Genomic DNA, 23,700 nt, shown 5'->3' with positions numbered 1-23,700 from the left:
CCACCCCCAAGGAAGACTCCCTTGTCAGCATCTCTGACATTGTGCAGCTGCGAGGTAGGGGCAAGCATGCAGCTTGCTTCCCTCCCGCTGGCCTGAGCTACCCCTGTTGTAGGGCTACCTTGATGTGTCTTTATGAGCTTCCCTGACCCCATCCTGCTGGGCTCATGTTCACAGGAGAATAGCAACTCCACTCAAAGCTGGGACATTCAGAGTTTATCTAAAGCAGAGGCTCCAGTCCAGGACTCAAGCGGCCATGACTACAAAGCTAATGGGAGAAGTGCAGTTTTCTCCCTACATGTGGCCCAGCCAGTACTACCTGCAATGGAAGGCTTTCTTGATCTATTTTCCCAAGTTCTGGTAACCCCATCCTGCCAAGCTTGCTCCTGCAGTGGGGACAGCTGACTAAGCCTAACCTGAACCTGTGGTACACTCATCCTGAGGAAGCCAGAGTTAGAGATTCCAGCAGAGACTGATGGTGTGGCTCTGGAATAAGAGTCACATTCTTCCACTGAGTGCCTGACCAGGCTGCCCCAAAGTAGGAGACCCACTGAACAGTCCTCCCAAACTGTTTGCCCTGCCCTACCAAGCTTGAGCCCTGTGGAAGGATAGTGGGATGCAGCCAGCTTGGGCCCACTCTACAGTCTTTCTTCATAAGGCTCTGGAGGAAGTCTAGGCAATATTAGCAGGGAGCGGGGGTGACAAAGTAGCTGATAGGTAGACATGGATTTTTACTCACCTGCCTCCAGCTCAGAGTGCCAGGAAGCCAATCCTGGTACACAGCCTGCCCCCTCCCCCACACACCCTCAGGCCCAGTAGACACAGACACAAACAGTGATTGGCGTGGTAGCTCCACACAGGTAGCCCAAAGCCGGTTACACAGAACATCTGACATCGACCTGCACTGAATCCCCAGCCAAAGGGGCCCAAAACCAACACAACCAGTGGTGGGCTTCAAACCACACCAGAGTACAACCCAGCTAGCCACATAAATGGCACAGCCAAAGGCAGACACATGCAGACACCAGACCCTGCCAGGAACAACTCTGCTTTGGGGAACAACCCCTGAACACTGGCTCACACACAATGAATGAAGTCTATCCTTATAGTCAGCCAGCACTCAAGGGTTAACTCTACCCACAAACAGGCCAACAGCACTCAAGATTCAACTACAACAGAAGAGGGCACATAATTCACAAAAGAAACACTTCAGGTGATCTAGAAGATTGCGCCACTAAGACCTACAAGACACTTACATCAGCAAGACCTCATGACAAGCTTGAGAGTCATAGGAGATCTACCTAATACACAGAGACAAACAGGAAAATGCAGTCAGAATGGGGAGACAAAGAAATATGTCCAAATGGAAGAACAAGGAAAATCCCCAGAAAAGGAAAGAGGTGAAATGGAAGCAACCAAAATACCAGATGCAGAGTTTAAAACAATGATTATAAGAATGCTCAAGGACCTTAGGGAAAAGAATGGTTGATGTCAGTGAGAATTTAAACAAAGAGAGAGTAATCAGTAAAAAGGACAGCTAAACCATAAAAAAGAACCAGCCAGCAATGAAGACTACATGAAAAGGAATCAATATCAGGTTAGATGAAACTAAGGATTGAGTCAGTGATTTGGAAGGCAAGGTAACAGTAAGCATCCAAGGAAAGCATTAAAAAGAAAAGATAATTTTAAAAAATGAAGAAAGTCTAAGGGACATCTGAGACAACATCAAGCATAACAACATCCACATCATAGTGGTACCAGAGGAAAAAAGAGTGAGCAAAGGATACAGAACCTATTTGAAAGAAATATGGCTGAAAAATTCCTAACTTGGTAAAGAAAAAAAGTCACACAAGTTCAGGAAGCACAGAGAGGTCCCAATCAAGAAGAACCAAAGGAACCACACCAAGGCACATAATAATTAAGATGCCAAAGGTTAAAAACAAAGAGAGAATCTTAAAAGCAGCAAGAAGAGACAGTTACCTACAATGGAGCTCCCACAAGGCTGTAAGCTGATTTATCAACAGAAATACTTCAGGGCAGAAGGGACTGGCATGAAATGTTAATATTCACAATGATAAAACAGCAAGAACCTACCATCAAGACTACACTAACAGCAAGGTTATCATTCAACATTGAAGGTAAAATAAAGAGCTCCACAGGGGGAAAAAAAAGAGAGTTTATTACCACTAAACAGTATTGCAAGAAATCTTAAAGGAACTGCTTTAAGAAAAAGAAGAAATAGAGAGAGAGAAACTTAGATACAATAAAAATGGCAACAATAAGTATGTATGTATAATAACCTTAAATGTAAATGGATTAAATGTTCCAGTCAAAAGACATCAGGGTGGTGGAATGAATAAGAAACATAACCCATATAAATGCTGCCTACAAGAGACCTAACTCCAGAACAAAAGATTTCCACAGACTGAAAGTAAAAGAAATGCAGAAAATATTCCATGCAAATGGAAACAGACAAACAAAAAGCTGGGTAGCGTTACTGATATCTGACAAAACAGGCTTTCAAAACAAAGGTCATAACAGACCACAAAGAAGGTCACTACATCATACTAAAGAGATGGATCCAACAAGAGAATATACCCCTTGTAAATATATATGTACCCAACTAGGAGCACCTATATCTATGAAGAAAATTTGTGGACATAAAGGAGAGATTGATAGCTATACAGTCATGGTACGAGATTTAACACCCCACTGATATCAAAGGATACATCTTTCGGACAAGAAAACTAAACAAAGCAACAGCAACCTTCAATGACACACTGGATTGAATGGATATTAATTGATATTTAGAGAACATTTCTTCCCAAAGCAGCAGAACATATATCTCAAGTGCACATAGACCATTTTCAAAGATAAAACCACATGTTAGGACACAAACAGTCTAATAAATTCAAGAAGATTGAAATCATATCAAACTTCTCTAATCACAATGGTATGAAACTAGAAATCAACTACAATAAAACCTGAAAAACATTCAAACACATAGAGGCTAAATAGCATGTTATTAGACAATGAATGGGTTGATGATGAATCTAGAGACAAATAAAAAGTTACCTGGAAACAAACAGAAATGAACACAAAACAACCCCAAAATCTGTGGGACATGGTGAAAAGCAGTCCTGTGGAGAAGTTAATAGCGTTACAGGCCTACCTTCAAGAAGAAAGAAAATCTCACGTAAACAATATAACCCTACACCTAAATGAACTAGAAAAACAACAAAGCCAGAGTAAGTACAAGGAATGAGAACAATAAACATCAGAGCAGATATAACTGATGTAGAGACTAAAAACCAAAACAAAAGATCAGTGAAACCAAGAGCTGGCTCTTTGAAAAGATAAGCAAGACGATGAACCTTTAATTAAGTTCATCAAGAAAAAAAGAGAGAGGGACACAAATAAAATAATATCGGAAATGAAAGAGAAAAGTACAACTGACCCTGCAGAAACAAGGAAAGAAGATACTATGAACAACTATATGCCAACAAACTGGACAATCTGGGAGAAACAGATAAATTCCTAGGAACATACAATTTTCCAAAACTGAATCAGAAAGACTCAGAAAACCTGAATAGACAGAGTACAACAAATGTAATTGAGCAGTAATCAAAAAAACTCCCAGCAAACAAAAGTTCAAGATTGATGGCTTCACAGGTGAATTTTACCAAACATTCAAGAATCATACTTATCCTTCTCAAACTATTCCAGAAAAGTCAGAGAAGGAATGACTTCCATGTTTCTTTTAAACAAGCCTATCCTTATTCTAATCCAAATCCAGATAAAGACACTACAAAGAAGAAAATATGGCCAATATCCCTGATGAATCCAATGCTTAAATCCTCAAAACATATTAGCAAACCATAAAAAATTCATACACCTTGATCAAGTGGGATTTATTCCAAGGATGTAAGGTTGGTACATTTGCTATCAATAAACATGACATTATCACATAAATAAAATGGAAGGGATAAAAAATCATGTGATTATATCAATAGATGCAGAAAAGCATTTGATAAAATTTAGCATGCATTATGATAAAAACTTTCAGCAAAACTGTGAATATAGGGATCACAACCTCAAACCATAAGAAAGGCCATGTATGACAAACCCATAGTCAACATTATACTCAATGGACAAAAACTACAAGTGTTTCCCTTAAGATCAGGAACAGGACAGGAATGTCTGTTGTCACCAGTTTTATTCAACATTATACTGGAAGAACTAGCCACAGCACTTAGAAAAGAATAATAATAAAAGGCATTCAAATTGGAAAGGGAGAAGTAAAACTGTCTTTATTCACAGATGACATAGTATCATACATGAATAACCCTAAAGACTCCATCAAAAATTACTAGGTCTAGCTCAGACTGCTATGGATCAGTGGGTTGGGCATTGTCCCACAAACCAAAAGGTCACTGGTTTGATTCCTGGTCAGAGTACATGCCTGGGTTCTGGGCCAGGTCTCCAGTTGGGGACATGCAAGAAGCAACTGACAGGTATTTCCCTCCTACATCAGTGTTTCTCTCCCTCTCTTCCTGGCCCCCCTTTCCCTCTCTCTAAAAATAAATAAAATATATTTTTAATTTTATTTTAATTGTTGTTGCAGTACAATTTTCTATATTTTACTATTTTTAAAAATATATAAATATAAATTTTTAAATATATAAATTTAAAAATCATAATTAAAATTGCATCAAAAAAATACCTAAGAATAAATTTACCAAGGAGGTGAAAGACCTGTACTCAGAAAATGTAACACACTGAAGTAGATACAGATAGATGGAAGAACATACTGTGCTCATGGATAGAAATAATTAATACTGCCCTGGCTGGCATACCTCAGTGGATTGAGTGCGGGCTGCGAACCATAGTGTCGCAGGTTCGATTCCCAGTCAGGCTACATAACTGGGTTGCAGGCCATGGTTCCCAGCAACCGCACATTGACATTTCTCTCTCTCTCTCTCTCTCTCTCTTTCTCCCTCCCTTCCCTCTCTAAAAATTAATTTAAAAAATCTTAAAAAAGAAATAATTAATACTAAAGTGTATATATACTTCCCAAAGTAACCTATAGATTTAATGCAATTTCTATCAAAATATCAAAGGCATTTTTTGCAGAACTAAAACAAATAATATTGAGCCACAAAAAGAATTCCACAGCAATCTTTAGAACAAAGAACACAGAAGTACCATGCCACCTGATAGCAAACCATACTAAAAGGCTACAGTAATCAGAACAGCACTGGCATAAAAACAGACACAGAAATCAACAGAACAGAAGAGAGTCCACAAATAAACACAAAGATATATGGTCAACAAACCTATGACAATAAAGGCAATTATATACAATGGGGTAAAAACAGTCTATTCAATAAATGGTCTTAGAAAAAGTGAACACATAGCTGCAAAACAAATAAATGACTACTTTCTTACAAGAATAAAGTAAAAATAAATTTAAGTATAAATATAACACCTAAAACCATAAAATTCCTAAAAAAAATTTATATTGCTCTTAGTAATAATTTTTTTATATATCTACTCGGCAAGAGAAATAAAAAATAAAATAAGCAAGACTATATCAAACTAAGGGTTGGACAGGAAAGGAAATCAACAAGAAAAATAAAAAAAACAAGCTACCAAATTGAGGAAAATAATCACCACTGATACATGCAATAAATGTTAATATCCAAAATTTATAAAGAACTTACACAGCTCACACCAAAAAAGAAAAACAATCCAATTTAAAATAGAGGCAGAGGACCCTGAATAGACACTTCTCCAAAAAGGACGAACAGATAGCAACAGACATGTGAAAAAAAATGCCTCAACATCACTAAATCATCAGAGAAATGCAATTAAAACCACAATAATTACTTAAATCACCTGCCAGAATGGTTATTACGCAATAAATCAACAAAAAAGTGGTTGGCGAGAAATGGTGGAGAACGGGGGACTGAAATTGGTGGTGCTGTTGTGGAAAACAGTATAGAGGCTCCTCAAAAATTTAAAATACCTGGCTGGCGAGCTCAGTGATTGAGCGCGGGCTGGGAACCAGTGGTCCCAGGTTTCGATTCCCAGCAGGGTTACATTCCTGGGTTGCAGGCCAGAACCCCCCAGCAACCGCCACATTGATGTTTCTCTCTCCTCTCTCTCCTCCCTCTCCTCTCCCTCTCTCTCTCTCTCTCTCTCTCTCTCTCCCTCCCTTCCATCTCTAAAATAAATAAATAAAATCTTAAAAAAAAAAAAAAGAAATCCTTTTCCTTCCTGACCAGTGTGCTCAGTTGGTTGGGCATCAACCCACAAAGTGAAAGTTTGCAGATTCGATTCCTGAACAGGGCCATACCTGGTTGCCATTCGGTCCCTGAAGGGGCATTGTACAAGAAGCAACCAGTCAATGCTTCTCTCTCATATAAATGTGTTTTCTCTCCTCTTTCTCCTCCTTTACCCTCTCTCTAAAAATAAATAAATATTTTTATTAAAAAAGAAATCCTTTTTCATTAGTTTTATCTGATACTATATATCTTGAAATATTGAAGCAGTGTTTCAGCTTAGGGTTTTAAGATTAAGAATAAATTTGGGTGGGAGTGTAAGTAAAGTTAGGGAATACAGTCAATAATATTATAATAATTATACATGGTGTCAGGTGGACACTAGACTTATCACATCGATCATTTGTATGGTATGTAAATGTCAAACCACTATGCCTGTACACCTGAAATGAATCAATACTAAATATCAACTGTAACTGAAAATTAAAACACTTTAATTAAGTTTTTAAAATGATTGTTTATTTGAGGCAGAACACCTCAACGAAACAGGGAATCCAGTGGAACAGATTATGGTTCCCATGCAAGTCCCTCCTGCATCAGACCTCAGTATTTTTTGCTTTTTTCATGTGAGACCGTGTCTGCCCGTGTAGGGACCATGAAAAAAAATGTGTCTCTCCCAAAGTCCAATAGTCCTATTTGAAGATACACACAAGGAACTTGTAATTATTCTTGGTAATTAGCAACTGGGGAAAAAGTTTTTCAGCCAAGTTCTTAGCTCCCCAGACTGCACTGTCATTGCCATGGCAGGTGAAGTGATAACTGCAGGTCTGAGGGGAGGTGAGGTCACAGAATCACAATCCATAACCAGGTCTGGCTGCCACGACCTTCACACTGAGCCCAGGGTCCTGACAGCAGGAGAGAGTTGGGTATTTTCTATTTCCATCTGAGAGGCAGAGTCTGTAAGAAAGGACATCTAGTAAGGATGCATGTCTCCAAAAGGATTGTGGAGTAGAAAACAAATCCATTGGGAGGAGTCGAGGAATAACTCCTTAAGTGTGAGCTGACCTTGTAAAGAGAGATGAGAATCTTGACCCTACACCAATCCCTGATGGCTCCCAGAGCAATTTCATATAATCTTCACTGAGCACAATTATTGATAAATAGTATCAGTGATAGTGAATTCTGTTTTGTTAGATTTTTAAAGGCTGTAGTTATGAAACTGGTCTGCTGTTCACATTACCTCACCTGAGTCCTAAATTACATTCTCTGTATTAATAGAGGTATGCTTATAATATCTTCATGCTTATAATAAAGAGCAGGATAAAACTATCAGCATAACCTCACTTTGTGCAGAACCAGGTATCTGAATTTGTGTGTGAAATAAAAGTGGTTTTTTCAACAACTGTAATAGCATAATCAGTAAAGATTTTTAAGAAATGGTTTTTCATCTAATTTTGGGTTTATGATGCAGCGAGACCATCTTTTGTGTTTCCACTGAAAACACCTGTGCTCTCATGATTTTGGTGAGACTGCTTTCCCTCTTGAAATTAGGGGACTCAGCATCTCAAAAAAGGAAACTCTAATTATGGGCTTTGGACAATATGAAGACCAAATGTATGTTGTGCTATTTTCTGATTAATAACATTCTAACATCAGTTCCCAGGTCCCTGATCGTTTCACTAGGATTCAATGTATTCAGTGCGTAAGATTCCATGTTTTCCAGGCTCCATTCTATGTCTCTTGTACTTTAATACATTGCACAACCTTTGCTTTATAGTTGTTACACTTTACTCGTGCATCTAAAAACTGATGTTATGTGAAATTAATAATACTTAGTTTCTATGCTAGTGTTTTATTCTATATTAGTGTCTCTGTATCATAACTTAGGAGAAAAGTAATGTTGTTCAATAACTTTTTTTTTGGTCCATGCCACTGTATTTTGCTCCAGCATTACAACCAGAACAAAATGAGTTTTCTTACAGCCAAAGTGATACTGAGCTAACCTCACACTGATTAAATCCAACTTGTTCATGGGGCCGGTTTACTTCTGAATATACTGTATTAGAGCATCTACATTTTTATTAGGATCTCTAAAACTGATTCAACATTTGACATTGACTTACACAATATTAAAATAAAAAATGGAAACGTCACAACCAATTCATAAAATAAACTACCAAAAATGTAATTTAAAATGTTAAGTTATAAAAACAAAAGTAAAGATAGATGTAAAAACACAGCTGATGTGGTTTCTTTGTGCAGCACAATGACTTCATTTGCCTCTGCTGGTCAGAGCATGATCTCTGCACACAGCCTAGCCAGGTTCAAGGCCCCACTCTGCACCAACCTGCATGTGAATTCAGAAAGATCACTTAACCTCTCTGAATCTAGGTTCTCCTTGTCTTCACAATGAAAATAAGGCCAGTGCCTACCTCGTTCCATTATGACAATCTAAAAGGTTCTCAACATGCAGCGTCATAGCAGTGATTCATATATTGGAAGTGCCACTTAAAGATTATATTCTAGGGAAGCCTCTATATCCAAATCATTTTAAAAAATAAGAGACCACTTAAGTATTTTTTTACCCTTGGTGAAAACATTACATTTCAGCTGGTCTGTTACATGTAGCCCACCCATGTTCTCACTCAGGCTCCTCTGGTCCTCAACTTGTATGCCCATCACCAGGAACTGGCAGGGTGGCCTCAGTGGGTTGACAGTGGGGCTGGTTGACTTGCCAGAAAGCATAGTTGGGATCCTGGCATGTTCACTCTCCTTCACCACTATCTCTTTTTTTTTACTGCACTGGGTTCAGATGAATAGTCAACAATTTCATTCTCAAGCACCTACTTACAGTCACTTCCCAATCATTCTCTTTAATGGTATCCCCAAGACAAAGACAGATTTTAGGTTGAAGCCTTTCTTCTCTGAATATAAGTTTGCTTTCTCTCCTCACCATGTTGGCAGAGTGTGTCCACTGGCACCACCCACCTCTTGAGTATCTCCAGCCATTCTGATGAGTCCCCAAGAACTCTGGGTGCAAGGAAATCAAAATAAATCTCCAAGTTCATTGGCTTTCCCATTTTCCTCTACTGGGTCCCATACATTGTGGTATTTATCATTTTTTTTTCTGTGTATATGATTGCCAAATATAACCTCTTCTTAGTCACTATCCAAAGGGTATAGTTCTGGTGGGTATAATTGCAGGAGTGAAATTGTTGGGACATAGGATTGCATCTATTCCTACATTTAAGAGATCAGGTCACTTTGCCTGTTTCATACTTTATATAACTGGAATCATACAACATGGCCTCCTTCAAATTTAAGTTGTTAAAATTTCATGATTTGTATTAATGTATCTGTATTGTTGCATATTATTATTGGTATTTATTAGCACTATACAATGGATAATTTTATGTGTCAACTTGACTGGGCCACAGGGTACCAGACATTTAGTCAACATGAGGGATATTCTCACGTGTCTGTGTAGGTGTTTTCAGATGAAAGTAACATCTGAGTTCATTTGAGTTAACTGAGTAAAGTAGATGGTCCTCCCTAATGTGGGTGATTCTCCTTCAATCTATGGAAGACCTAAATAGAACAAAAAAGTTAAAAGGAATCTTCTCCTACCTGACTACGCTGAGACATAAGTCTTCTCTCATCCACAAGTTGGAATTTACACTATAAACTCCCAGTTTTCTGGCCTTTGGAATCATACTGGAACAAACACTGTTGGTTTCCTGGGTCTCCAGCTCTCTGACTGCAAATATTGGGACTTCTCAGCCTCCATAGTCATGTGAGCCTTACTTAAAATATCTATCTAGCTAGCTATCGATCTATATACACAACATATATAAACCCATTGGTTCTGTTTCTCTGGAGATCCCTAATGCAGAGTGTTATATAGGATTCCAGTGTGTAAATATCAAACAATTAATTGAATTATACTGCTATTAATGGACATGGGCATGGGTTTTTGGTGTGAAGCTATTATAAGTAGTGCTTGTATGTAAATGCTGGATCTTGTCTTTTGGTGACACATGCACAAATTTCTGCTGGGTATATTCTTATGAACAAAAATTTTGGATGTAGGTTTATATCTGTTCACCATAAGTAGTTACTATCAAAGATGTTCCCAGAGATTAAGAAGTACAAATAGGTAGTTAGAGAATAGCCATGGGGATGTAAAGCACAGTATAGGAAATGGAGTAACCAAAGAATGTATACACATGACCCATGGACATGAACAATGGTGTGGGGGTGGTCTGGGGGAATAGAGTATGCTGGGTGGAGGGGGACAAAGGGGAGAAAACTCAAACAACTGTTAATAGCAAAATCAATTTTTAAAAAAATTAAAGATTTTACCAAAATGTTTGTACGAATTTTAACATCCAACAGCAGTGCAGGAGATTCCTGCTTTATCTGCATTTTTGCCAAAACTTGATATTTCCTGTCATTCTCCTTTTTTTGCTTTCTGATTGCTATATGATGGGAACAGGTAGGAATTTTGACTTTTTCTCATTATTCAGCATACCAAACATTTTTCCATAACTATAATTCATTGAATAACCTCTTTTGAAGTTTCTGTCACAATATTTTGTCCACTTTTTCATTCTTTTGGGTAGTCTATAACAATTCTTTGTGCTGGAAACAAGTTGTGTGTAAGAGAGATGGGGGGCGGTGAGGGTGGGTTTCTTTTATGAGAACTGCACAAATAACTTCAATATCATCTAATTTTTCATTTCACCTTCATAGTTAATGTATTTTGGATCGATGATGAAATATTTTCTTTTTAAGAGACCACAGAAATATTTGTTCTTCAAAAATTTCAAAATGTATCTTTAATATGTAGATCAGTAACCGATTGAGAATTGATTTATTCTATAGTGTAGACAGTGACTGAGGTTGTGCTCTGTTTCAAATGTGAGCAACAAATTTCAGTTTTCTGTAAATGTTGTATTGAGCATTGTTTCCATTTGCTATCACTTGTCATTGTTTCCCTCAGGCTCACACCACCTCATCCTTAGTGCTGACTTTTCCATGAAATATACTGGTGATTCCCTTTATCTCCTCCTGCCTCTTCAAGTTTTTGGTCATCCCACAGGAGCAAATATCTAAGCTGCCTTTGATGTCCAAAATTTCCAATGAGTCTTTTTGTTCACAGAAATGATAGTCATAATTTAAAGAAAAACATGTTAAATGAGAAAATAGCCTCCAAGGATTTGACAGTAGGAATAATCTTCCCATCACTGACTCTATTTGGAATCCTGAGCAATTTCTCTTTGCCATTATCTCCTCCATTATCAAACTGAATGCAGGTTGAGGGCCATAACTTCTATTCTCAAGCACCTGTGTGTAGCCAATTCCTTGGTCATCCTATCAAAAGCAGTCCCGCATACAATGGCAGTTTTGGGGGTGAAACATGTCTTCAATGATTTTTGGATGCAAACTTCTTTTGTCTGTTCAGAGAGTGGGTAGGGGCATGTCCATTAGCACCATTTCCCTCTTGAGTGTCTTCCAGACCATCATGATCAGTCCCATGAGCTCTTGTTGGCAGGGTCTTAAAGTAAAGGCTGCCAAGTGCACTGGCTTCTTCATTTCCATCTGTTGGATCATGCATATGATGGTAAATTTTATTTTTCTTACATATGTGTTGTATGTGTCTGGGAAATGGAATAGCACAAACATTACAAAGAAATGGGATTTTGGATATTGTTCTGTTTCTGGTTATGAAACAATCACGGGTTCACTGTTTGCAGCATTATTAGTATTCCCTGAAGTTTCATTTTCTGTGCTTATGTGCTGGGCTAGTAGAACTATGGTCTTCATCCTATACAGACACAAGCAGAGGAGCTGACACATTCACAGGAATAATGTCTCCTCCAGATGCACCCCTGAGACCAGAGCCACCCAGAGCACTCTTGTCCTGGTGAGCACCTTTGTGTCTTTTCAGACCCTCTCCTTATTGCTCTTTTCTATAATCCCACTTGGTGGTTGGTGAACACTGCTGCCCTACTTTTTGTGTGTTTTCCAACTGTCAGTCCCTTTCTGATCATGAGCCGAGACTCCACTGTCTCTAGGCTCTACTTTGTGTGGATAAAGAATACAAAATCCCTTAATGGTATCAGAAAAATGTTTATTGTATGTTTTTTCACAATGTTCAGTTGTTTATTCACTTATCCTCCTCAGAAACTCAACACAATCTTAAGGAGAAGCCACATATTTTCCTAAGGAAGATCCTAATGGGTACTTGGGTTTCTTCAATGGCTAAAAGTAGAAACCAAATGGGCATAAATGAGGCGAATAAAGCAGGTTAGCCTCATCTTGATATATGGTATTCTCTTAAGACTACTGTTAATCAAATATTGCCTAAAATAAATTAAATGGATTCAGTCCCAGTCATTCATCAGATTCATCAGTGTTGGAACATGTGATGTGTTTCTAAGAAAATTGTGCCAGGGACTGATACAGTCAAGAAAAGAATGTTGAATGTTGTTGGAAAACAATTGTCATATTTGTAATCCTTTTAATCCTGCAAACAAACACAAAGAAAATATTTACAATATAAAGCCTGAATCTGTGAGGGGTAGAGCCGCACAAGGAGCCTGAGTGCTGGTCCCAGTTTAAGCAGGGAGCAGGACATGTGGCCTGGGACAGAGCACATGACTTCCAGAACTCATCTTCCCACAACAGGCCCCTAGTCTGGGCCCACCACTGCTGGATGAGATGCCCCCCAATCACCTGTGTGCAGATGCTGGAACCTGCTGTCTCTGCCCAGGAGGCAGGGGAGCTGGTGCATTTTGTCTCTTCACATGCAGGAGACAGTGGCCCTTAGTGTCAGAGGTTGTAGAAGTACCACTGCCCAGTGCCCAGCATTTTCTCCCATTTTGTCATCAGGGGTATTCCGGTGTGCGCAAGGGGTTTTCACAAATTTGTTTGAGAATGAACAAGTGAAAATATTTTAAATGGAAAATGTTAGAAGATGTTTGAATAACTTGTGAACAGACTGAAACATCTGACAACATGACCCTAGGTACACAGTTGATGACACATGAAGGCATTTATGACATGTTAATCCATATAGCTGATCATCACCAGGCATCTAGAGACCATCAGATATTTCTGTTTCAATGCAATTTATTCATTGTAGGTGAGTCAGGTATAGAATATGATGTGTGAACAGCATTTATATACTTCAAATAGCTAAGCAAGTTTTTCACTTAGTTATGGGATGAAGGCTGAATTTTACTTTATAGTTTCTCAGTTCTGTAAAATTTGTAGGTTCAGATGAAGTTTAAAAATGTGTTTACCCCTGGTTGGCATAGCTCAGTGGATTGAGTGCGGGCTGCAAACCAAAGTGTCGCAGGTTCAATTCCCAGTCAGGGCACATGCCTGGGTTGCAGGCCATGGCCCCCAGCAGCCGCACATTGATGTTTCTCTCTCTCTCTCTTTCTTCCTCCCTTTCTTCTCTAAAAAATATAAATAAAATCTTTTTTAAAAAGCTATAAAAAATGTGTTTACCTTTTCTGGTATGTTTGAGAACGTTTGATCTCTTTCAAATGTTACACAAAGTTTTATTCCCTATATAACACTGTCACTGATTCATATTGTTATAAGATTAAGGAAGGTAAATATTTAAATTAGAAAATTATCAGTTTGTTTTATTTCAAAAATTTTTATTACTCTGCTTTCAAAATGTTTTGCCTAAGATAATGATTCTTAACTGGAAATGATTTTTTCCCCCAGTGAACATTTGGCAATAGTAAGAACTTCAATTTCTTGTCAACTGGTGTGTGAGGGCGGTGGGAGGAGTATAGGTTGTTACTGGCATGGAGTGAGCAGAGTCTTAGATTCTGGTTACCACCTGAGACAACTATGAACCAGGGTCCTGCATTTAGAGGAACCTCAGAGGACTAAGCCACTTAGTGAGAGTGGTGTTGGCTACAGCATAGAACTTAACAGTTTCCTCCAAGGGGACAGGTAACACTTGTTCATGTAAAGCTGAGATGTCACTGGGGCCAGTCTAGCTTCATTCTCTAATATCCATTTTCCAGAAGAATCAGGATTTTCTGGGTCCCTCCTACCTTGTTGGTAATGGAGTCTAACTGAATTCTCTTCAAAAATAGAAAGATCAAGCAAGAGTCACTATGTTTCTAAAGGTCATGCTAAATGACAACACTGCCCTACCTGGTGTGGCTCAGTGGACTGAGTGCTGGCCTGCCAACTGAAAGGTCACTCAATTCCCAGTCAGGGCACATGCCTGGGTTGCAGGCCAGGTCCCAGGTTGGGGATGTGTGAGAGGCAACTAATCTATGTTTCTCTCACACATGTTTCTCCCTCCTTTCCCTTCTCTCTAAATAAATACATAAATACATAAATAAATAAATAAATAAATACAATCTAAATAAATAAATGACAACCCTCTAAGTCACAGAGACATGTGCTGTCTCTTATCTTCTAGGAGTCTAGTAAGGGCTGGGCCTCCTGTAGGTGATGGGAAGCCAGAGCGACAACAGATAATCCCTCACTGCTGGAAGGACTGAGTTCAGCACATCTGCACACAGGGAACCAGTCAACTGTCCCTGGAAATCAGGACCCTGAATATGGTCAGGGTACATCAGCCTCCCCAACTGACAGAGAGGTCATTGCCTCTTGGACAGGGCTGTGGAGACTGAGGCCTCCAACCTGACAACAAAGAGAATATCACTCATATTCTAAAAACTCTCTATATATCAGAGGCTGGTGGCACTTGATCTAAACTCTCACCCACCCTCTGGTGACAGGTGATAGGACAGTTTGTCTCACTAACACTTCTCAACCTGACCTCACTGACTGGGATAATCCATCCTGGCACTAAGGGGCTGAGGAAGCACAGGCATGTCACATGTAATCCCTATTATATTCTGATGTAGAAACAAAAGAATGTTACCTTTTCCCAAGCAGTCCTGCTATGATCTGTGTGTGTTCCACAAAATTTACATGTTGAAACCTGATCCCCAAAGTCATGGAAATAGGAGGTGAAGCCATTGGGAAGTGTTTAGGCTATGAGAGTACAGTTCTCCTGGATGGGACTGGTGGTCCATCACTGCTGGATGCCTGGGAGATGCCTGAGAGAGCTTCCTGGCCCACTCTCCTTTGTGAAGATATAAGGCAAGGTCTGCTACCCAGACAAGGGCCCTCCTCTGACTATGCAGTACGCTCACTTCATACTTTCATCCTCCAGAAATGGGAGATCGAAATGGGGGTTTATCAGCCACTCAGTGGGAGGGATTAGGTCACAGTTGCCTAAGACAACTGAATAGGCCCCAGCTATCTCACCAGGTCAGCTTCCTTCTGCTACAATGAGGAAGCATACAGGCTGTTTACAGATGGCTCAGTCCCCATCTGTCCTCACTGCCAAGACTTTCAGAAATGAAAAGAGTGTAGGTTTCACCCCATATGCAAACCAACAAGCAAGGCTGCCATTTCTAAGGATTCTGGACAAGATACGAGACTCCTAAAACTGAGACAAAGACATTATTATTCATAGAACAACAGGAAGCCAGAGTGTTCTGTTTGCATCTTTTCCTAATGCTCCCCTATACCCCATAAGGCCATGCAAAGAGGTCCAGGTGGATGCAGTACCCACAGCCGGTTTTGGGCACAGCTGGAGAACATTAAGCTTTAAAAAAATCCAGTTTCTCTGGTTATATTTTGCTTGCTTTTTTGTTTTGTTGGTTAGGTTCCACTTATAGGTGAGATTATATGATAGCTGTCTTTCACCACCTGGCTTATTTCACTAAGCATAATGTTGTCCAGATCTATCCATGCTGTCACAAAGGGTGGCAGCATGGATGTCACCCTTTCTTTCTGTTGTGTAGTATTCCATCATGTAAATGTACCATAGTTTTTTGATCCATTCATTGAAATTAAGAACAAACTGACAGTAACCAGAGGAGAGGAGGAAGGGGATAATGGGTGGAAAAGGGAGAAGGGTTTTCAGGAACATGTATAAAGGACACATGGACAAAACCAAAGACAGGGTAGGATCGAGGGTGGGAAGCAGAGATGGCTGGGGTTGGGGGTACTGGGGGAGGGGGGTTGGGGAATGGAGACAACTGTACTTAAACAATAAAACAGTGAAAAAATAAAAATAATAAAAACAATTTCATGAGAGGTATAAGTACACCTGCCCAAGTCAAAGGAAGGTATTATCTTTATTATATCAGTCTGGAAATTAATCTGTCTTGTCCTAAGTAAGACACCAGTGCCATGTTCCAAAGCTGCAATACAAAATTTCCCTGCAAAATAGTCCGGAACTCAAGCTGACACAAGAGATGAAAAGAATTTCAGGTGCTCATATAGAATTATTTCCTAATTGGCTAAACCTTTACCCTTAAATTTGGAAATAACTGATTGAAATAATCCATTAAAGATTTTGACACCAAGACTGAAATTGGTTGTGTAGAGCTGGGGTTTGTTAAAGACTTAAGCAGGCAGGAGGCACACAGATTTTCCAGGATACATCACAGGAAACACAAATACAAGGAGGAGGTGATGTTAATGTGAGTGAGCAATGAGAGAGAGCACAAAAGAAAAGACTATATCCCAGTTTTTTAGTGAATGTAAATTTGCTAGATCATTTAAAAAAAAACATAACATTCTCCATCCATACATACAATAAATCACTTCTGGATTAGTTATCATTCTGAATTTTAAAGGTATGCTAGTTTCCAAAATGCCACTATGGAGTATATATCCATGGTTTTACAATAGAAAAAAATCCTAGGAAGAATATATCAAATTATGCTAAAATTAAGACACCCTCCTTATCACAACACATACCCATACACACACAGAAAGCATTAAAGAGAGAGCCAAAAAAAAAAAACATGTCCAGCAGATGTATAGAACTGTTACAATTTGATAGAAAAAAACAACACAATTGAAAAATAGGCAAACTAACACACATATTCAAAATGTGGCTGTCCTTTGTGTAATAAATATGGGAAAGTATGTTCAAATTTCATGATAATCAGGAAATGCAGGTACATAACTTATTACTTGTTTCCACTGCATATCAACCAGAAGTCCAACATAAAAATGAAAAATAATAAAAGTGGTACAATATGTTGGTAAACAAAGAGTTTCTTACACTGCTGGTGGAAGTGGCAACTGCTCCAAACATTTTTGAAATCTCTTTGGCACTACTTCCAAGACATGAAACCTGATTATTCCACTGCCACACGCATCGCCAACAGAATTGTGTATGTGTGTCATTGAAAATTATTCTATATTCATATACTAGGACTTGTCCTAACAGCCCAATCTGAAAACTTCCCATATGCCAATGAACAGAGAATGATTAAGTATTTTATATTCACACAAAAGAACTCTACAGAACAATGCAAGAATTCATTCCAACATGCAGCAATAAATACAGCAAATAATGTAAGGAATGAAAACCGTGGAACACTAAAAAGTTATTGCTCTATGATTGCCTTTATATAAAGTGCAAAACAGACTCCAGGGAACTATGCTGTGAGATGTTGGAGCAGTGCTTATCCTGAGCAGTAGTGACAGGAAGAGAGCACAGGAGTCTTCTGATGGTCTGATAACATTCTATTTCCTGATTCAGGTACTGAGTGTAAGAATGTATCACTCTGTTAACTTTCATTTGGCTCTGAATGTATGACTTGCACATGTACCTTTAAATTTTTTAAATATGTATCACCAATCTGATATATGAGATATGGTGAATAGATAAATGTTATAATGTCTTTATATTATATTATAAAGGTGAAGCTGAAGAATATTAAATAAAACAAGAATGTGTCTACTTTTTAAATGTAAGCTAAAATATTTTGGTAGAGCTGTGACCAGTGTGGCTCACTTGGTTGGGCATTGTGCCACAAGGCAGAAGGTCACTGGTTTGATTCCGAAGCAACCGATAATGCATAAATGAGTGAAACAACAAATCAGTGTTTCTCTGTCTCTCTCTCTCACCCTCTCTCCCTTCTTCTCTCCATCTAAAATAAATAAATAAATAAATTGTTAAATAAACAAATAGATTTTTACTATATTCAGTCATTTTTTCAAGAGATACAGTGCGATAATGAACATATAATACATATTTCTATGGATTTTAAACACTTAAACAACTAGCATTACAATATACACATAGGATAATGCACACACTAAGATTTTTACTGGTATTATTTTAAATTTCTATAATGTGCAACCTTCCAGTATATTGATTGATGAATGACAACTATAATTGGCCCATGAGGTCAAAATAATTTCTTTCTTTCTCAAATTATTGAATTGTCAATACTTTGCATCAAGTTCCAATTGTAAATCCAGAAAAAGCTATACAAAAATCTCTCAGGAAATTGAGGATATATCCATTTTGCTTTCTAAAACTCAAGGAGCCCTAAACCCCACATGAATAATATAGATTTCTTATTTTCTTTTCAAATGCCTCTCATTGCACTGCTCCAGATTTTATGGAAGTCCCCACCATGGACGCCATTGCTTTAGAGTCAGGAGTGTGCACCTGCAGACCAACCTTCTGACCAACATGCCCAGATCCTCTTCACAAAGAAGAAACACATCTGCCTCCCACAGATACCAATTCTGTGCAATTCACATTTTTTAAAAAGTCACAATCAACTGATATGGTTAAAACATAAGCTAAAAAGTAATATGCATTCCTTTGCCCCACCCAGCTCAATCTGGTCATTTCTACCAGAATTTATTTCTAAGATCATCCATTTATAACATCATATTTCTAATAAATGACTGCTTCTCCAGGGGTGTCATGCACAAGACCATAACTGACTCCCACAAGCTTCCTCATGGACTGAATTTCCCTCCAGCACCAATGGCTTCAGCTTCAGGGGTGACCTGCCACCTCCTGATGCCCAGTCACATAAATTTTCTTACAATTCTATGCTAGTTCATTTCTGGATGATTTAGTGTAATAGATTTAACATACATACAATTTAATTAATTTACAAGTTAAGTTTCATACTATTAAAATACATATAATTTATGTATTTCCCATAAGATTAGGACATTTTACATTCCTTATCCAGGCAAAGCTGAGTCTGGAGACACTTGAGCCACGGATCATGAGCAGGAAGGGACTGACAGTTGGGAAACACAGAGTGATTAATACATAGATGTCAGGGAGAAATAAGCTGGAATTGTTCAAAATAGATATAACAATAAGAACAATGGAGGAAAGTGTGTTAAAAAAGACAAAGGTGCTCACCAGGAGAAGGATGGTTTTGGTAGCTCTGGACACAGGGGAGGATCGGGAGGAGACAGGGGTCCTATGAACATGTCGGACTCTCTGCCTGTGTCTATGCAGGATGAAGACCATGGAGCCGCTGGCCCAGAGCATAAGCATGAAACATACAACATCAGGGGATGTTAACAACACTGCAAATAATGAGTCTTTGGTTTTATCTGGATGAAGATGGGAACAGAATCCCAACAACTTTCTGTCTGTGATGTTTTTGTTGCTCAAATTGCTAGACATAAATATAGGAGCAATAACATTTACCAGCATTTGCAGAACCCAGTACAGGAAAACTGAAACAACAATGTACTTGGGAGCTTTTACTTTAAGATCTGCCCACCTGGAGTTCATGGGGCTGATGGTGATGGCCTGGAAGATGCTCAGGAGGCAGGTGGTGCCAATGGACACACCCCTTCCCACTCCACGTAAATAGGGGAAAAATTTGCATCCAAAATCATGAAGATGATGATACCGCCCAAAAGATGACATTGTATAGTGGATTCCAGTAGAAAAGAGAACCAAGGAGTTTGCCACAATTAGGTTTATGACCATCAAATCTGTAGGCCTCAGCCTGCACCCAGTGAAATAGAGGAAGAGATAATAATAAAGCAGAGAGAAATTCCCCAGGACTCCAATTACAGTCTGTAGTAAAAAGGTCATCCCTACTACAAAATCCTTGGTGGCCATGCTGTGTGTTCTCAGTGATTGGTCTTTGTCTTCTGAACAAGAGGACCCTGCATGGGAATAGGAGGTATAAGCCATAGGTATCATGTCAGGGGATCTCCAACATTCTCCACTATCAACAGTTCCAAATGGAATACTGAGTTAACCTTTTTCTCTTAAAGGCATCGAATAGTTGGATGTGTAACCATTTAAGAACACAAAAAAGATTACTCACTGCTACAAAGGCCACACATAAATTAACTTTGTTATCCCTCACAAGTTCAAGAGGCAGACACTACTGCATTTCTTATGAAGGTGAGGACCCTATCTGCAGAGAGGTTAAAGGTTTTGTCTGAGTTCACATTCTAGTTAGGGGCAGAGTGAGGATTTGATCCTGGTTGTGCTGCTAACTCCTTTAGAGACAGGAGTGTGCACCTGCAGACCAACCTTCTGACCGACGTGCCCAGATCCTCTTCACAAAGAAGAAACACATCTGCCTCCCACACATACCAATTTCATGCAATTCACATTTTTTAAAAAATGTCACAACAAGACAGTGCATTTAATTTTTAATATAATAACATATTAGTTACCTGTGTTTTTCAAAGAAACCAATTATTTTTGAACCCTCTTATTTTGATTTCCATTGGTGGTATTTTATTTAAAATTTTTAGAAACATCAAGTGTCCACTATTTTCATTATGAATACTTAATCCACAAATATAAACTTTGAATAAAGCTCTAGAGATCTTCGTAGAACATAGGTACACTGACTGCAGAAAAACTGTAGGGACCTGCCCCTGACAGCTTGGGTATAATGAATGCAAGCAAGGTGCAATATTAGGAGGACAACAGAAAGCGTCATGCTTTATTATAGGGAAAATACAATTACATGAGTTACAGGAACTATGCAACAAGAAACACTGGTATCTGATAAACAGTGTATTGCAGAAATAAAATCATTACTGATTTCAGATCATATACATAACTAATTTTTAATAACTGAGATAAACGAGATTCTTAGCAGTAAGGCAAGATTTGTATAAAGATAAGAACATACCAGAAAACATGGAAAATGTAGAGTTAAGGCAAATAACTTGTATATTATGTAATGAAATACACAGATTGGTTAGATTGGTATCATAAAATATAAGAGCAACAGAAATATCAAACTATATATTTGACTCTGAAAATACTGTCTAAAAGTTTTAAGTTATATTTTTTAAATGCTATTTCTTTAAGTGGGAAAAGAGTCACCATAGTGAAAATATATACAAATATTAAATATGTTTAGCAAATAATATATCCAGAGTCATAGAATACATTTCTACTTCAGTAACTGCTGTCAGACACATTTTCTGCATCAGATCCAATGATTCCTGTAGACGTAAAAGCAGGCAGATATTATTGATGCACCTCTAGAAACCTAAAAATTAGGTCTATGATTCCTATAAAGTCAGCTGAACAGAGATTGACTCCAAAACTCTGGCCTTTAACTACATTAAGAATCATAAAAAAACATGATTGTGAGTGAGGACCACACTACATCACATCTGGAGTCATCAGAGATTAGAGGAGCTCTAGGACCCATGTCTCTTCACCAGCTTAGCTCAAGCCTCAGGAATTCCTCCTCCTACCCTCTGGCTTTGGTGCTGGACCAGGTTCATTCACAAAAGGTCCCTTTGTCCAGTATGTTCACTTACCTGGACTCCTAATACAACACCTTCCCTTACAGTCTCTACCTTTCAGGCTGATAAAGAGAAAACCCACTGATGTCTCCCTGCTGCCTGGACGCTGGCTCATTGTAAAGTCAGCACTGTCGGTTACATTGTAACAGGAGGCAGCCAGACCCTGAGATATATGGCTTGTGATTTGGTGACCTCACCTCCCTGTGAATGGCGATTATCACTTCACTGGTAGCAGCACTGGCACCAACATGCTTGGGAACTGAGAATATTTCTCAAAACTTTCTTCCCAGTTGAATTGCCAAAAAACATTCCAGGTTTCCCAGCCAGAATCCCTTAGGAGACTACTGAGTGTTTGTAAGAGGCCCTTTCTTTCCATGATCCCTGGAGCAGACAGGATCTCCCATGGGGAACAAACAGTAGGGAGTGCTCACTTCTGACCTCTCAAGGACCAGAGTGAGTCTGCACATCTCATGAGACATTTGCTTCATTGGGAAGTTCTACCCAAAGTAAGTTCTTTCCTAATCTTCAAACAAATTAGCTGCAGCATCACTGGCATATGGAGCAAAGAAAATAGAACAAGTCAAAAATATGTTAGATTTAGAAAGAGAGGCCACGTAACAGGTAACATGGTTGTCATAAGGTATATTACATCATATCATTGCACTCATTGGCTCAAGTCAATGTTACCTCATATGCAATTTGAGGGAAGAATATAATTGACCAGTATTGCCTTCTATTAGTGGGATAGGACATAGATACAGAAACTATAGATTGAGATGAAAGAGAAAAGTTCTACAAGAATCCCTTATAAAAGTAGAAGTACCAGCATGGGAATGGTTTGACAGGCATATGCTGCCATTCTTGTGACTACCAGACAAGCCAATGTTCCTTATGAAATCCTAGAGTATCCAAGGGTTACAACAGTGTTCTACATTTATTTTATGCTGAATTGTTAGTTATGAGCCCTTGATTGCTTTACCTTTTTAAGAAACATAAATTAGACGTTGAAAGTGATTTTTTGGTGTGTCCTACAAACAAATCTGAATAAACTCTATTCCCTATGCAAATACCTTCAAAGTTTCAAGTCCAAGGGAGTAATGGAAAGCCATTCCAGAATAGCACAGTCACCGGAACTAATTTCCTACACTTACAGCATAGGCAAGGACACAAACAACAGTCACAATCACATACTTAATGCACATACACAATCAGTAATCAACCATTTTAGTTGTATAGTCACATTTGCTTCACAGTTCACACATAATACCTCTCACCCATTCAGACACACGTGTGACCCTGTAAACACACATAGCCAATTTAAGTTTGTTCAAGTACATTAGTTACAATGTAACTTTTTACAGAATCAATGTGTACAGTCACTACGAGTCTTCATTCATGATTCATTCATTTACACAGAATAACTTGTATCTTCCAGAACTACTACATGCTCCAAAAGGAGGCCCTTTCCATCCTTTGTGATCCTTCCAACTGGGTAACAACCAACAAGGACAATGTTCATAATATATACACAGCCTTAAAAATTGCTATGAGAACAAGTAAAAAGAAAAGTCTCAGATAAATAAACTAACTTTTTAGCTAAAGGAATTAGAAAAGGAAGAACAAATAGTCTTAGGTGGGTATAGAAAGGAAATAATAAAGATCAGAGTGGATGCAAACAAAATAGTTAAAACAAAAACACACAAGTTCACTGAAACCAAGAGTCACTTCTTTGAAAAGATAATCAACATGGATAAACATTTAACCACACTCATTAAGAAATAAAAAG

At 38.5% G+C, this 23,700-nt stretch overlaps 2 protein-coding genes and 1 pseudogene across 2 annotated transcripts in view; 1 reads left to right on the top strand and 2 right to left on the bottom strand.

Moving 5' to 3' along the window:
* Positions 1-22,034, bottom strand: part of LOC114510639 (vomeronasal type-1 receptor 4-like) — a 95,116-nt gene extending 73,082 nt beyond the window's left edge. Inside the window, exon 1 of the mRNA XM_036013261.1 lies at positions 21,930-22,034. Within this exon, the coding sequence (XP_035869154.1) occupies positions 21,930-22,029 (100 nt within the window). The 5' untranslated portion in view covers positions 22,030-22,034. The remainder of the gene's footprint in view (positions 1-21,929) is intronic.
* LOC118497749 lies at positions 10,969-13,579 on the top strand (annotated as a pseudogene).
* Positions 18,345-20,742, bottom strand: LOC114510638 (vomeronasal type-1 receptor 4-like). The gene has a single exon (XM_028529178.2). The coding sequence runs from the start codon at positions 20,332-20,334 to the stop codon at positions 19,309-19,311; it is 1,026 nt and encodes a 341-aa protein (XP_028384979.1). The 5' UTR covers positions 20,335-20,742; the 3' UTR covers positions 18,345-19,308.
* Positions 22,035-23,700: the final 1,666 nt, after the last annotated feature.

Source organism: Phyllostomus discolor, chromosome 12 (genome assembly GCF_004126475.2).
Source record: "Phyllostomus discolor isolate MPI-MPIP mPhyDis1 chromosome 12, mPhyDis1.pri.v3, whole genome shotgun sequence".
NCBI lineage: Eukaryota > Metazoa > Chordata > Mammalia > Chiroptera > Phyllostomidae > Phyllostomus > Phyllostomus discolor.
The sequence above is the reverse complement of the archived record's forward strand: the minus strand, read 5'-3'. Positions and strand labels throughout refer to the sequence as shown.

Excerpts from the sequence above, each read along its gene's own strand:
- LOC114510638 (XM_028529178.2), bottom strand. The coding sequence starts at position 20,334 with ATGATACCTATGGCTTATACCTCCTATTCCCATGCAGGGTCCTCTTGT.